At 38.9% G+C, this 13,465-nt stretch overlaps 1 protein-coding gene across 4 annotated transcripts in view; it reads left to right on the top strand.

The window, feature by feature from the left end:
• The window catches only part of LOC131302633 (protease Do-like 7), a 30,334-nt gene that overhangs the window by 2,775 nt on the left and 14,094 nt on the right, over positions 1 to 13,465 (top strand). For all 4 annotated transcript variants that reach the window (XM_058329369.1, XM_058329371.1, XM_058329370.1 and 1 more), the window contains exons 3-5: positions 1,538 to 1,672; positions 10,179 to 10,237; positions 12,105 to 12,141. In XM_058329369.1, coding sequence (XP_058185352.1) covers positions 1,538 to 1,672; positions 10,179 to 10,237; positions 12,105 to 12,141 — 231 coding nt within the window. The remainder of the gene's footprint in view (positions 1 to 1,537; positions 1,673 to 10,178; positions 10,238 to 12,104; positions 12,142 to 13,465) is intronic.

Below are 13,465 nucleotides of genomic sequence, written 5' to 3'. Positions count from 1 at the left end.
AATTGCCGGAGAAAAGTGGTGCACAAATCAAAGATTACAACTTTAGCTTAGATGTTACAGATCAAAATCTCTCACACTACGATACAGCAGTGTTTCTTTTTCTCTTATATGTCATGTCTGGGCATATTTTAGTTGTGACTGCCTAGACATATTTAAGTTGACTCTGTGTGATTTTTATTTTAAAACTTCTTTACTCCTTTTCTAGCTCTTTTTTTTGTTTGATGAGCAGATGGTATGCCTGCTCTGGCAAAGTCTAGATACAGGAGAGAACGAAAAATGTTTACTCACTAAGCTCAAACATATTCTATCATGAAGTATGAAAACAATTGTTTTATGTTTGGGTGCCTATATAGATAACTGCAGTAAAAAATGAGATTATTTCATGAAATGTCTGCCAGTGAAAAGAATGCACTAGCCCATTCTCCTAATCTTTTTATAAGTGAAGGTGAACTCTGTTTTGGTGTCTAATGCCTTGATAGGTTAACACTTAGGGTATCGCGTGGCATCTGAAGAACCTGTGTGTTTTAGTATGAGTTGTTGAACATCTCTCTTTATACTCTAAGAACATAGCTATTCTGTTCTGTTTTTTCTGTTAATAGTAAATTGCAGAATCTTTTGTTAGTACTCTGAGCAGGCTAACATGTTCAATATTTATTTTACAAGTTTCTGTGGGGCCAGTCTTCTGGTTTTCCTTTATGTGGTGGTCTATGCAGTTGATGCCAGTGAAATGCCCCTATTTACAAATCATGCTTGCCTCTTTGTTTTGTATCATAAACTAGCATAAAATTACTGTGCATATGGGGAGAGGCTGTTGAAGATGGGACTTTGGTTAATCCTTTTGTACACTTTCCTATTCCTTTTTACTTTTCCTTCAATGCATTCTGATGGTTTGGTTGGTTAATCAACTCATTTGTAGTGAATGATACCAAACAGGTTGAAGATAACTGGGACGCTTTGTTAGTCGGACTATTTGCCTGGACCAACTAACCCAGGACTAGTCAATCGGGTGTTTGGTAGGCATACTGCATACACACCTGTATTATTTAATCATGGAGAGTAAATAGTCCATCTGCAGCTGGACTATCTATGGCCATCCCTAGTCCTGTCCATAGTTAGTCCCTCTTCCCCAGTCACCCAATTATCCATCTAATTTTGTCCACCCAAACAAAAAAACCAACTAAACCAAGTACAAAATAATCATCATTTTATCCTCCCTTGTTATATAATCGCTCAAAATTAATCCGGTTGACAAACAGGCACTTTTTGTGCTATTCTCACTGTGTATGACTGTATTTCTGGCTTTGTAAATGTATGGTTTTGCCCCGTGCAATATGTGCATATGTTTTCTTCTTTTTTCTCTTTTTGTTTCTCTGAGGAGCTTTTCATACTTTTGACCGGTCTTTAAAGCGAAGTTGGTTGTATCCTTTGTAGATGTAGCCTGCTCGTTCGCATTAATGTGATGCTATTGTTCATTTCTAATGTTATTCGTGAAACTGCTGTACATGGTGTGAACTAATGTATATGCATTTTATTCTAGGTTCATGATTTTGGCTTCTTCCGGTATGACCCTGGTTTGATACAATTTTTAAGCTATGAGGAGATTCCTCTTGCTCCGGAGGCTGCTTGTGTTGGCCTAGAAATCAGGGTAGTTGGCAATGATAGTGGGGAGAAGGTATATAGAACAGTTTCTTGTTTCAGTTAATCTCATTGTAGTATTTTGCTATGCGATAAGATTACTGAGCTTGTTCAGATATCCATTTCAATTTCTCCTCATTAGCTTTCAAATAATCTATTGCTACATTTACTTGCAGATGTGGCAATATATCTTTATGACATCAAGTGTGCTCTCCCCGAGAATTGTTTCTTTTGCATGAAAATAAATAGAAAGGAAGTCGATAAAATATCCCCCTTAATGACTGGAACAGTACTGGAGTGGGAATCTCAATTCGTGGAATTCCTATTAAGGCTAAGTTTGGATGACATGAATGGAAGATCTGGAATGGGTATCTCATACCCAAGAACGCATTCCTAGTAATGTGGTACCTAAGTAATCCCATTCTAGTATATGGGAATCTTATCTGGGAAAAGAAAAAAAAAATCCTATTCTAAGCGTTTAGTTGACCATGAAAGCGTAGAAATAGAATGGTTTTCCAGTGAATTTTGCAAAACAAAATCCTTTTACATTTGGATAGTGTGAAATTGTAAAGGAAGAGAGAGACGTGAAACAAGAACCCAAAGATTAGGGTTATTTTCTCATAGAATAATAATGATTACAATGTGAGATAGTTATATAACACACTAGACTAATTACACTGGTCCTAGAGAATAAACTAGTTACACAATAGAACAACTAATAAACTAATTACAAATAAACCTATAATAATCTAACAATTTCCCTCAAGTTGGTGCGAAGATATCAATCAAGCCCAACTTGAACACAATAGGGTAGAAACTCTTGTGACGAAGTCCTTTTGTGAATATGTCAGCTAATTGATTTTCGGATCTCACAAAAGGCATACATATCAAACCCTCGCTCAGCTTCTCCTTGATGAAGTGCTTGTCAATCTTTATATGCTTCGTTCTGTCATGTTGAACAGGATTATGAGCAATGTTTATGGCAGCTTTGTTGTCACATTAGAGTTTCATAGGATCATTATCAGAAATTCTCAAATCACGTAGCACAGTTTGGAGCCATAAGAGCTCACAAACTCCATGTGCCATAGCTCTATACTCGGCTTCTACACTAGACCTGGCAACCACTGATTGCTTCTTACTTTGCCAAGTAATCAAATTCCCCCCAAGGAAAGTACAGTAGCTAGAAGTAGAGCGTCTATCATCCATAGAAACAGCCTAGTCGGCATCAGTAAATGCCTCAAACCACAGGTGACCATGATTAGAAAACAAAATTCCTCTCCCTGGAGCAAACTTGAGATACCTCAAGATACGGTAAACTGCATCCAGATGTGAAGTACAAGGATCATGCATAAATTGACTAATAACACCTATTGCATAAGTAACATCCGGTCAGTTGTGCGCTAAGTATATAAGTTGACCTACAAGTCGCTGATACCTCTCCCTATCAGTGTGCTCCCCCACATCTCCACTAAGATGATGATTCGTTTCAATAGGAGAATCTACAGGTCTACAGCCCAACATACATGTTTTTTTCAAAAGATCAAGCATATACTTCCGTTGAGAGATAAAAATACCTCTATCAGACCTTGCCACTTCCATTCCAAGAAAATATCTTAGTGGTCCCAAATCCTTAATCTCAAATTCTAGAGCCAGACTGGATTTAAGATTGAAAATCTCATCCACATCATTGCCTGTCATTATCATATCATCAACATAAACAATAAAGACAACAATCTTACCAGCACCTCCTTTGATGAACATAGTATGATCTGCATGGCTCTGTTTGTAACCAAATCTCAACATAGCCTTTGAAAATCTGCCAAACCACGCTCGAGGTGATTGCTTCAACCCATAAAGAGCTTTCTTCAATCTACACACCTTTCCTCCAGTGTTTGAGGAAGAAAAACCCAGTGGTATATCCATATATACATCCTCCTCTAACTCACCATGAAGGAATGCATTTTACACATCAAACTGGTGAAGAGGCTAATTCAAATTGGTAGCACACGAAATCAGAGCTCGCAAAATGTTCATCTTTGCTACTGGAGCAAACGTCTCCTCGTAGTCAATGCCATAGGTTTGAGTAAAACCCTTGGCTACAAGTCTCACCTTGTATCTCTCAACTGTACCATCAGCATTCTGCTTAACAGTGAAAACCCACTTGCATCCCACTGATCTCTTTCCTCATGGAAGTGATACCAGCTCCCAAGTGCCATTCTTTTTCAAAGCTATCATCTCCTCTACCATAGCTCCTTTCCACTTAGGTACCATGAGTGCATCATGCCAATTCTGTGGAATAGATATAGAAAAAAGAGACGAAGCAAAGGCATGGTACAAAAGAGATAAACGATCATAAGAGACAAACTAGGAGATGGGATGTTGAGTACATAACCTAACACCTTTCGGAAGAGCAACAAGAAGATTATCAGAATCAGTAATAGGAGGATCAATAGGAGAAGATTCATTACCAAATGAGTCAGCTGAGGAGTCTGGAATTGAAGTAGGGGATGGACTAAAGCAGGGGACGGTGATTGGCAAGGTGGCAGTACACATGAAGATTTGCCTCTTTCCTTTCTTTTGATAGGTTGTCAAGGTAGTAGGCCATTCACTTGGTCTGATACGTCTGCCCCTATCCACTCGTCCACCAATGTCCTATTTTGCACTACAGACTTCTCATTCTCCCCCTCACTACAAAAAAGAAGAGACCATGACCCTTGATTCTGAGATGTAAACACCTCTTCCTCCCTCATCTCTTCCTGACTAACATACTGGTCCCCCTGAAGAGATGGAGTGGAGGGAGAGTAAAAAGACTCGGTTTTCCAAAAAGTGACATCCATAGAGACAAAAAACTTCTTCGAGTGAAGATCAAAACATTTATAGCTCTTCCGGGTAGGAGAATACCCAACAAAAACACATTTATGGGCTTTATGACCCAACCTGCCATCAGAAGGGTGAGGAGTATGAACAAAACACACACAACCAAAAATTCCTGGGGGAAGAGTCAAGACACGAGAACTGTTAGGGAGACACTCAATAGGAGTTTTGAAGTGGAGAACACTGGATGGCATACGATTGATAAGATAAATTGCAGTCAAAATCGCTTCTCCCCATAAATATTTTGGAACATTCATGGTGAACAAAAGAGAGCGAGCAACTTTAGCAAGATGACGATTTTTGCGTTTAGCAACTCCATTTTGTTGTGGAATGTCAACACATGTCGTCTGAAAAAGAATACCATTTTCATTCAGAAAAGCCCTAAAATTCCTATCGATGTACTTAGTGCCGTTGTCACTACGGAGAATTTTGATATTCGTGTCAAATTGAGTGCGCACCATTGCATGAAAAGATTTAAAATAAGAAAAGACTTCACTTTTTGACTTAAGTAAATACACCCAAGTAACACGAGAATAACAGTCAATAAAAGTGACAAACCACCGAAAACCTTTAAGAGAGGTAACAGGGAAAGGACCCCATACATCAGAATGAATAACCATAAAAGGAGTGGCACTCCATTTATTAATTGGTGCATAAAATGAACGTCTATGTTTTCCAAGCTCACAGGCTTCACAAAAAAACTGACTCCTAAAACAATGCTTAATTAAACTAGGAAAAGTTTCTCCAAAATCTCAATCTATGGTGCCACTGATGTTACATAGAAAGAGCTGAACTCGTATCTGCTTGCAGAGCAAGACCACAAGACATGGGTGGACGAGGTGCAGACTCCAAAAAATATAGGCCGCGCTGTGCTTTACCATTATCAATCACTTTGCACGTGTCTAGTTCCTGAAAAACACAATGAGGAGGGAAAAAAGTCACTGAACAATTTGCAGTACGAGTAAGACTACTAACAGATAGAAGTTTAGTGGCAAAGTTTGGAATATGTAGAACTGAAGAAAGGGAAATAGAGGGAGAATAGCAAACGAAACCTTTCCTTGAAATAGCAGAGAATGATCCATCTGTGATTCTGACCTTATTATTACCATAACAAGCAGAGTAAGAATCAAATACTGAGGAACAACCTGTCATATGATCTGAAGCACCGGAATCTATAATTCAAAGAACAGCAGAAGAGGCAGTAATTGCACTAGCCGGAATACCTGTGTGAGCAAAATAGGATGAAGTGAAACCTGTTGTGGAAGTGGGAGCTATAGTAGATGGAGAATCAGTCTGAATCATTAGGCACATGAGAGCTTGCATCTCCCCCTAAGAAAATCCACTAACATGATCGGAAGGCGCTTGAACTTCAGTACCGAACCCAGAATCAGGCAAGGTAGCAACTATAGACTCCGAAGCATGAGCCTGGGCCTGAGAACGCATGAAACCATGACCGCGACCACCCCCTCGCCCACGAGAGGGACGGCCATGTAACTTCCAACAGAAATCCATGGTATGGCCAGTGTTGTGGCAATAATCACACCGAAGTGACTCACAATCAATAGGCCCACTGCTAGCACCAGTGACTTACCACTCAGTGGAACAAGCCCACCATTAGAACCAAACTGACCCGGAGGAATGGCAACCAGGGTAGAACGATCAGAAGTAGGAGTATGCACCAGAGCATCCCTCCTACTCTCCTCCTGCTGAACAATGGCATAGGCCTCTCTTGAAGACAAAAACAGAACACGACCCAAGACCTGCACTCTAATCGGATCATATTCCATATCAAGACTAGCAAGAAAGTCATAAACACGCTATTTCTCTATCCTCTTCAGCCAATTTGCAGCATCAATAACACAAACAACCTGAAACCTCTGATAATAATCAAATTCCTGTCATGCTCCACTCAAGTCAGCAAAGTACATAGCGACGGATCGATGATTTTGTTCCAATGCACGAAGTCTCTTCCTCGACTCAAAACACTGTGCATCGTTACGTTGCTGAGAATAGGTTTTGGGCTGCAGTAGTCCAAATTTAATGCGGAGTATCAAGAAGCAGGAAAGTATGGCGAGTATCAACTCTCATAGAGTTAAACAGCGAGGTCATGACTAACGATTTCTGAGATTTAAATTTCTTGAGTTCAACCGCCTCAACAGGTGGAGTAACAGGGCCCTCAATGAGCTCTGATATCCCTTTGGCCTCAATAGCCAAAGTAAAAGTACGAGACCAAATCAAATAGTTGGTACCATCCAACTTAATATGGCAAATATCCAGAGAATAGTTATCCAGAGTCCCTACACGACTCAATGCATCCTTTGGACTAGCGGAGGCCTTTTGTTTATCCTCTGACATTTCAATAGAAAAATAGTAAAGGGCTACAAAAAAATCAGTCAAGACTAGTCAATACCTCAGATGAAAAAAAAAAAAAAAAAAACAGCCCAATCACTGTAAACTGTGTAACCTATACCCCAGTCAATGCCATTTGTAAACACCTCAGATGGTTTCGAGACCCTTTGAAAACTTCTGACCGAGTACCAACGAGTGTAAACGTACCTACTGAGTACCAAACGAGTGCACCCAGATCTGACCCAATCCCATTTGAGTGAAAACGAGTGCTGTCAGAATGAGAACAGGGTTCGCCGGTGGTCGGAAGTTGCTGTCGGAATGAAAACAGGGCCTGGCGAAGGCAGATTAGGGCAGAAGGGACTGATCGACTTCATGAAAAAGGAGTAGACAAGTTTGTTGGAAGGTAGAGGATTGCCCACTTGACCGACGAGCAAATGAGTCTGTCGGAGTCAACTAGTGTTGCTGAAACGAAGCAATGAAGCAACAAAACAATGAAGACCCATAACGTAAGCGATCATACGCTCTAATACCATGTGAAATTGTAAAGGAAGAGGGACGTGGAACGGGAACCCAAATATTTTGGTTATTTTCTCATAGAATAATAATGATTACAACGTGAGATAGTTATACAACACACTAGACTAATTACACTATGGTCCTAGAGAATGAACTAGTTACACAATAGAACAACTACTAAACTAATTACAAATAAACCCATAATAATCTAGCAGATAGGTTTACTTTAGTTGATTTCAGTGAATTTAGGAGACAACTTTAAATGTTCCCATTGCATAAGTCTTTTTATTCATTGGACTCTTTTTGGAGTTTTCAGCTTTATGGCCTTTTTGTTCCTCATTGCTTTTGTACTAGGTGGCATCCGTTTGATTCCTTTTCAAAGAAATCTTGTTTCGATAAGTAGTAAATTTCTTAAAAGGCATTAAGGGGATCCCACCCGTGGACAAACGAAAGCAAAGAATAATAGCCTAAAACAAAGACAATACCAAAAGAGACCAACCAGTAAATAGAATCTTTACACGCTTCAAATGCCAAAAATATCTAACATGTCAAGAAATTGACAAGAGTAGGTTTATACTCCCTTGACTGCCACCTAATAAATTTCTTGAAAAGGCATTAAGGGTATGCCGCCCATGTATAAAAGTATGCAAAGAACAATAGGCCAAAAAGCTGACAGTATCAAAAGAGACCAGTAAAAAACAGTGCATGTACACCGCTCTAAATGCCATTAATATTTAACATGTCAACAAATTGATAAGGGTAGGTTTATACTCCCTTGACTTCCACCAAACCAGGAAAAAAGAAAAGCGACTCTAGTTAAGCAACGAGATCTCGTTGCCATCAAAATATTTACGATTCCTCTCTCGCCGAAGGAGCCACATCACCACAACTGAATGAACCTCCAAAGATTCCGTCTTTGTCTACCCACTCTATCCCATATAATTCTTGAATAAGCTCCACCACTGTCGTAAGAAAAACCCACGACATGTTCCACCCAAAGAGAATCGTAACTTAAATGTCCCTGGTGATCGGACAATGAATAACCTTATGCGCCACTAATTCTCCATCTCTCAAGCACGTGCAACATAAATTCACGATTACCTTCCTACGCCCTATATGATTATCTATAGTGAGAATCTTATCTTTAGCTCGACACCTCACAAATAAAGAAACCTTGGTTGGAGCACGAGTGCCCAAAATGGCTCTCTTGGAATATTAGGTTCTCCAGGTAAAAAAAATTTCACCTGAAAAGATCCATGTGCCATTGACTTATACCTCAAAAAATCCTCCCTGCCCCCAAGTTTCTCATCTCATATAGGTTTTTCAAAAGAGCAAGAACCTCCTCTAACTTTCAGTCCTGTACCTCCCTACGGAGCACAATACCCCACCACACTGTCTCTCCATCCTTCCTGAAATAATCCGCCCCTGCCCCTTTCCACCATCAAGTGAAACATAAAAACAGGAGCATCTCTCAACATTACATCCCCAAACCAAACATGTTTTTGAAACTTTGCGCTCCTCCCCACCCCCACCTTCATGTTTGTATGCCAATAAAACTCTCCCAACTCTCTCGTAATTCCCTTCCAAAGCCCCACCGCATGCGGCAAACTACTTTCCTGCGATGACTATGCACCCTACCTTGCCTGATGCCTAGACACGCCACTTTTCTCCACCAACTATCCCTTTCAGAAGCAAATCGGCATAACCATTTCCCCAATAAGCTTTGATTTTAAATAGCAAGTCTTGTCACTCTGGAACCCCTAAGCAAAACTGCAGAACAAATGGTATCCCAATCCACAAGATGATACTCAAGTTCCTCCCCCAAACCACCCCAAAAGTAATCTCTATGTAACTTCTCTAACCTTTTTGCTGCTGAAATGGGGTTAGTGAAGACTGGCATGAAGTAAGTCAATTACTAATAAACAAAAATCATATTCCCCCTCTGTGCAGGAATTTGATTTCCCCATGATTCACTCGTTAGGAATCACATTCCCATTCATACTAATGCAAACATTGTAATCTTAAGAATCCGGAATCCCATTCCGATTCCTTCTCAACTCAAGAATGCTGCCAGCCAAACATAGCCTAACAGTATAAACAATCACGCATCAAGCCTCATTTACAGTGTGTTGAAGTCAGGAATCTTTTCTAAAAAAAAGTGTGGTATTCTTATATTAGAATGGTGCGGGGAGGAGATAAACTTTTCCAGTTTTTCCTCTACATTGGCTGATCTCTTTTTGCCTTGAATGAGATGATTGGAATGACTTGTCACTCCTCATGTCAAAACATTTGAAATAGCTGGATTAAAGTAGCCCTAGAGACGTATTCACATTCTTCCTCCTATTTTCACCTTTCCAAACGGGCCTAAGGTGTTTTGTCTACACTGTCGACTTATGGGACTGCATGTGCTGTAAAATAGAGATTGTGAAGCCAGAAATATCTCATAAAATCGTTTTTGTGCATCATTGAAATACAATAATGTCCCTATGCAAGTTATGAGTACAACACAAAGTTGGAGATTAAGATAATGAGATCATTCAACCTGGACAGTGATAGTTTCTTCCCCATTGATATTGTGGATGAAATTGGCATGTAATGTGTGCCAGGTCTTAAATGGTAACGTTGTAGTATTCTTTGGGCTTTTGTTCCTCCCGGTTTGTTTACTAATTTCTAAGCTGATAACGTCGTTACTTTTTGTAGCCTCCTACTTTTGTTGTGTCATCAGTATCTCACTAGTCTTGAAGCATTGTATGTTTTTCAAAACTGGATTCTTAGCTATTGTCAACTGCACTTTGAACATGCAGGTCTCCATTTTGGCTGGTACCCTTGCTCGTTTAGACCGTGATGCCCCTCGTTATGATAAGTATGTAGTAGCTTTATTATAAGGGTTTAAGTACCTTATTTTATGTTTCTTACTTCTCAAGTAGAACGCTCTTAACGGAAGTTTTGACATCTTTGTATCATGGGTCGGTGGCAATATCATTTGAGATTTAATTATCATTTGGGAATTTGCTCATTTGCTAGGAGCATGCATGTAGCTTCTTGATGCAAAAGTTGTGTCTGTTATGCCGAGGTTTAGTCTCCTAGTTCATGTGTGAAGTGGGATGGCATAGAGAAACAAAGTAGTAAGAAATATATTTCTATTTTTGTGTCATCGGAATCATGGGCAGGTTTTTCCTAACCCTGATAAAATTGTAGATTTTTTTTCTTCTCAAAATTTATGTGTTTTCTTGTTTTTTGGGTGAAGGTTTATCATTCTTGTTTCGTTCTTATGTAGAGGCACCATAACTTTCCTATACCTTTTACTTTGTTTCGGTAATATTTGTTCTACTTGACATGCCACTCCTCCAGAAACCAAAAACAATGGAAAGAGCCTGAATGCCTTCTCTGGGAGGAAATATCTTATTGCTCTAATCTGTACGAACAACTGTACCATGGAAGTCATGCCCATCTTATGACTAGTGAAGTCATGCAAGTTGAGAATAGTCATCACTGGCGACAATAGACTAACCAAAAGAAAATGGATAGTGGGTAGCTTTGCGATCTTGTTTGTGACCATTATTTCACCATGTCAACTTGTGGTTCTCAAAGATGATCATTGCAACTCTATCTTGTTTGTGTCCGTGATTTCACACCTTTTGCAAGGTCAGTAGTCTTGCTTCTTTGGGCTCAAGATTTTGTCTGTGTGAAACTAGGCACCATCTCACCGGCCACAGCTATACCTTGCCAGGTCTACTCTCTCTTAGTGATCCTGAAGGGGAAGTCCGTTATTTTGCTTCACATCTTTTTTTGCTGGAGTGACCCTTGACTGAGCTCCTACTCATTGAATGCATCTGCATTTTGCTGTAAGCCATTGTAGTTCATAGCTGGAGTTCCAAACGTCATTATCTGACTGCATTTAAGTGTATGACATGCACATGTGAAGTGTGGGAGCATCCTGACAAATGCCTTTGCATGGATGACTACTCTGATGGCATCTTATATATGAATGGCATGCAGTTGCAAAGCCTGCCGGGCATCCTTATGAATTGCTTCGCGTTAAATTGTTCAACTTCGCGTTAAATTGTTCAACTCAAAAACTCTTTAGTGTCTCTGTAAACCATTTCGATTTGCTTTTTATATTGTTAGTGGGGTCAACGACTTATTTACTGCCTATTTCTGATAGGGCACTGCTATTTGCAGCCCCGTATTTTCTCTCATAGCCCGTTAAAAATTTTCAATTATGCTCGACAGTTAGTTACCGAAATTGAGATACATTTTCAGCATCCAATTACCGAAATATAATATTTTTTTCAACAGCTATTTACTGAAAATGTATGTTCGGCAGTTGTTTACCGAAGGTTGAACATATTTTCGACATGTAGTTACCGAAATATAATCTTGTTTTCAACAGCTATTTACCGAAATGTTATGTATGATTTTCAACAACTATTTACCGAAATGCAGTGGGCTATGGGAGAAAATACGGGGCTGCGAATAGCAGCGCGCTTCTGATATTTATTTTTGTTGGAGTCCTTAGAAACGTGGTAGCAATAATATAGTTTCTTTGTTACTGGTCTTACTCTTTTCGCTTGATGTTATATTATGTTTTCCTTTTCTTTTTTTTTCATACTGATTCCTTAAGAAGAAACACTTTCTGCTTCTGTAACCTATTGTACCTGGAAGCCAAAGTGCTAACCGCTTGCCACCAGTAACTAAAATGTGTACAACAACTCCCTATTCCTGTGCAGGGATGGCTACAATGACTTCAATACATTCTACATACAGGTAAGCATTACGACATTAGATGCTTAATGCATTCATTAGACTCTGAGAAAGGATCCAGTATATGAACTTTGTTTGAGTTATTTTAATCATCCGGTTGGTTTATTAGAATTTGTGTGTTTGTATCAGTTAGCATTGCTACCATCCATTATGGTCACAATTTCTTTTGGTCTTTGTTGTTAGACATGATGAGAAAAAGTTTTTAGGGCTTTCTTGCTAAACCTCACACAAGTATTATTGATTTATAATAGGAGAGTACAAACAAATATCAGTTTAGGGACCACTTGGAAAATATGAAATGTCAGTAAAAACATTCTATGAAAATTTGTCTTTCTCAAGTCTGTAACATATTACACATGGACCTCTAGAAAATGTTTATTGCAGGACATCAAACCACAATGTTGTGGCTAATCCCCTAGTGAGTTATGTACTTTAATGTAAGTTCCAGTGCATGGCATGTGTTCCAAAAGAGTAAGTTTGGTGATCCCTCATTTATCTCTTTTTGCATCTTTTTACCATGTTTGAATATTAGAATTATGGATGGATTTGTGAAGGGAAATAGAAAAGGATATGATCTGTGAAGTGAGTTTCAATACTTTCAAAATATTAACTTCTATGCGTGAAGAGATAAATTTACCTCAAGTTCGATTTTATTTTTCTAATAGTAACCATCCCCAATGAATTTTACATTCTCTCTCTCTCTCTCTCTCTCTCTCTCTCTCTCTCTCTCTCTCTCTCTATATATATATATATATATATATGTATATATATATATGTATATGTATATATATATATGTATATGTATATATATATGTATATGTATATATATATGTATATATGTATATGGGAGCGGTTCAAGAGACACCCAAAAAAACACCTAAAAAAACACCCCATAGTTCCCGATCAAATTTTGATGATCCGAGCCGCTCAATATGATCAAAATGTGATTTTAAGGGTACTCTCAAGAAATTAGCAAAAAAAATGACCGGAAAAGACTTGATTTGAGCAGTTTTTAGCTTAGATTTAATGAACGGTTCAATTAAAAACTGCTCAAAACATGCACTTTCCGGTAATTTTTTTTGCCGATTTCTCGCGGGCACCCTTAAAATCACATTCTGCACACATTGAGCGGCTTGGATCATCAAAATTTGATCGGGAACTATGAGATTGAGATTTTGGGTGTTTTTTTAGGTGTTTTTTTGGGTGTTCCTTGAACCATTCCCTATATGTGTATATGTGTGTGTATATATATATATATATATTTTTTTATTTTTTTTTTCTTCCCCATTTTTTGTCGACTCCTCTTTCCCTCTCTTTTCCCTTCATG

This window comes from Rhododendron vialii, chromosome 10a (assembly GCF_030253575.1).
Source record: "Rhododendron vialii isolate Sample 1 chromosome 10a, ASM3025357v1".
NCBI lineage: Eukaryota > Viridiplantae > Streptophyta > Magnoliopsida > Ericales > Ericaceae > Rhododendron > Rhododendron vialii.
The sequence above is the reverse complement of the archived record's forward strand: the minus strand, read 5'-3'. Positions and strand labels throughout refer to the sequence as shown.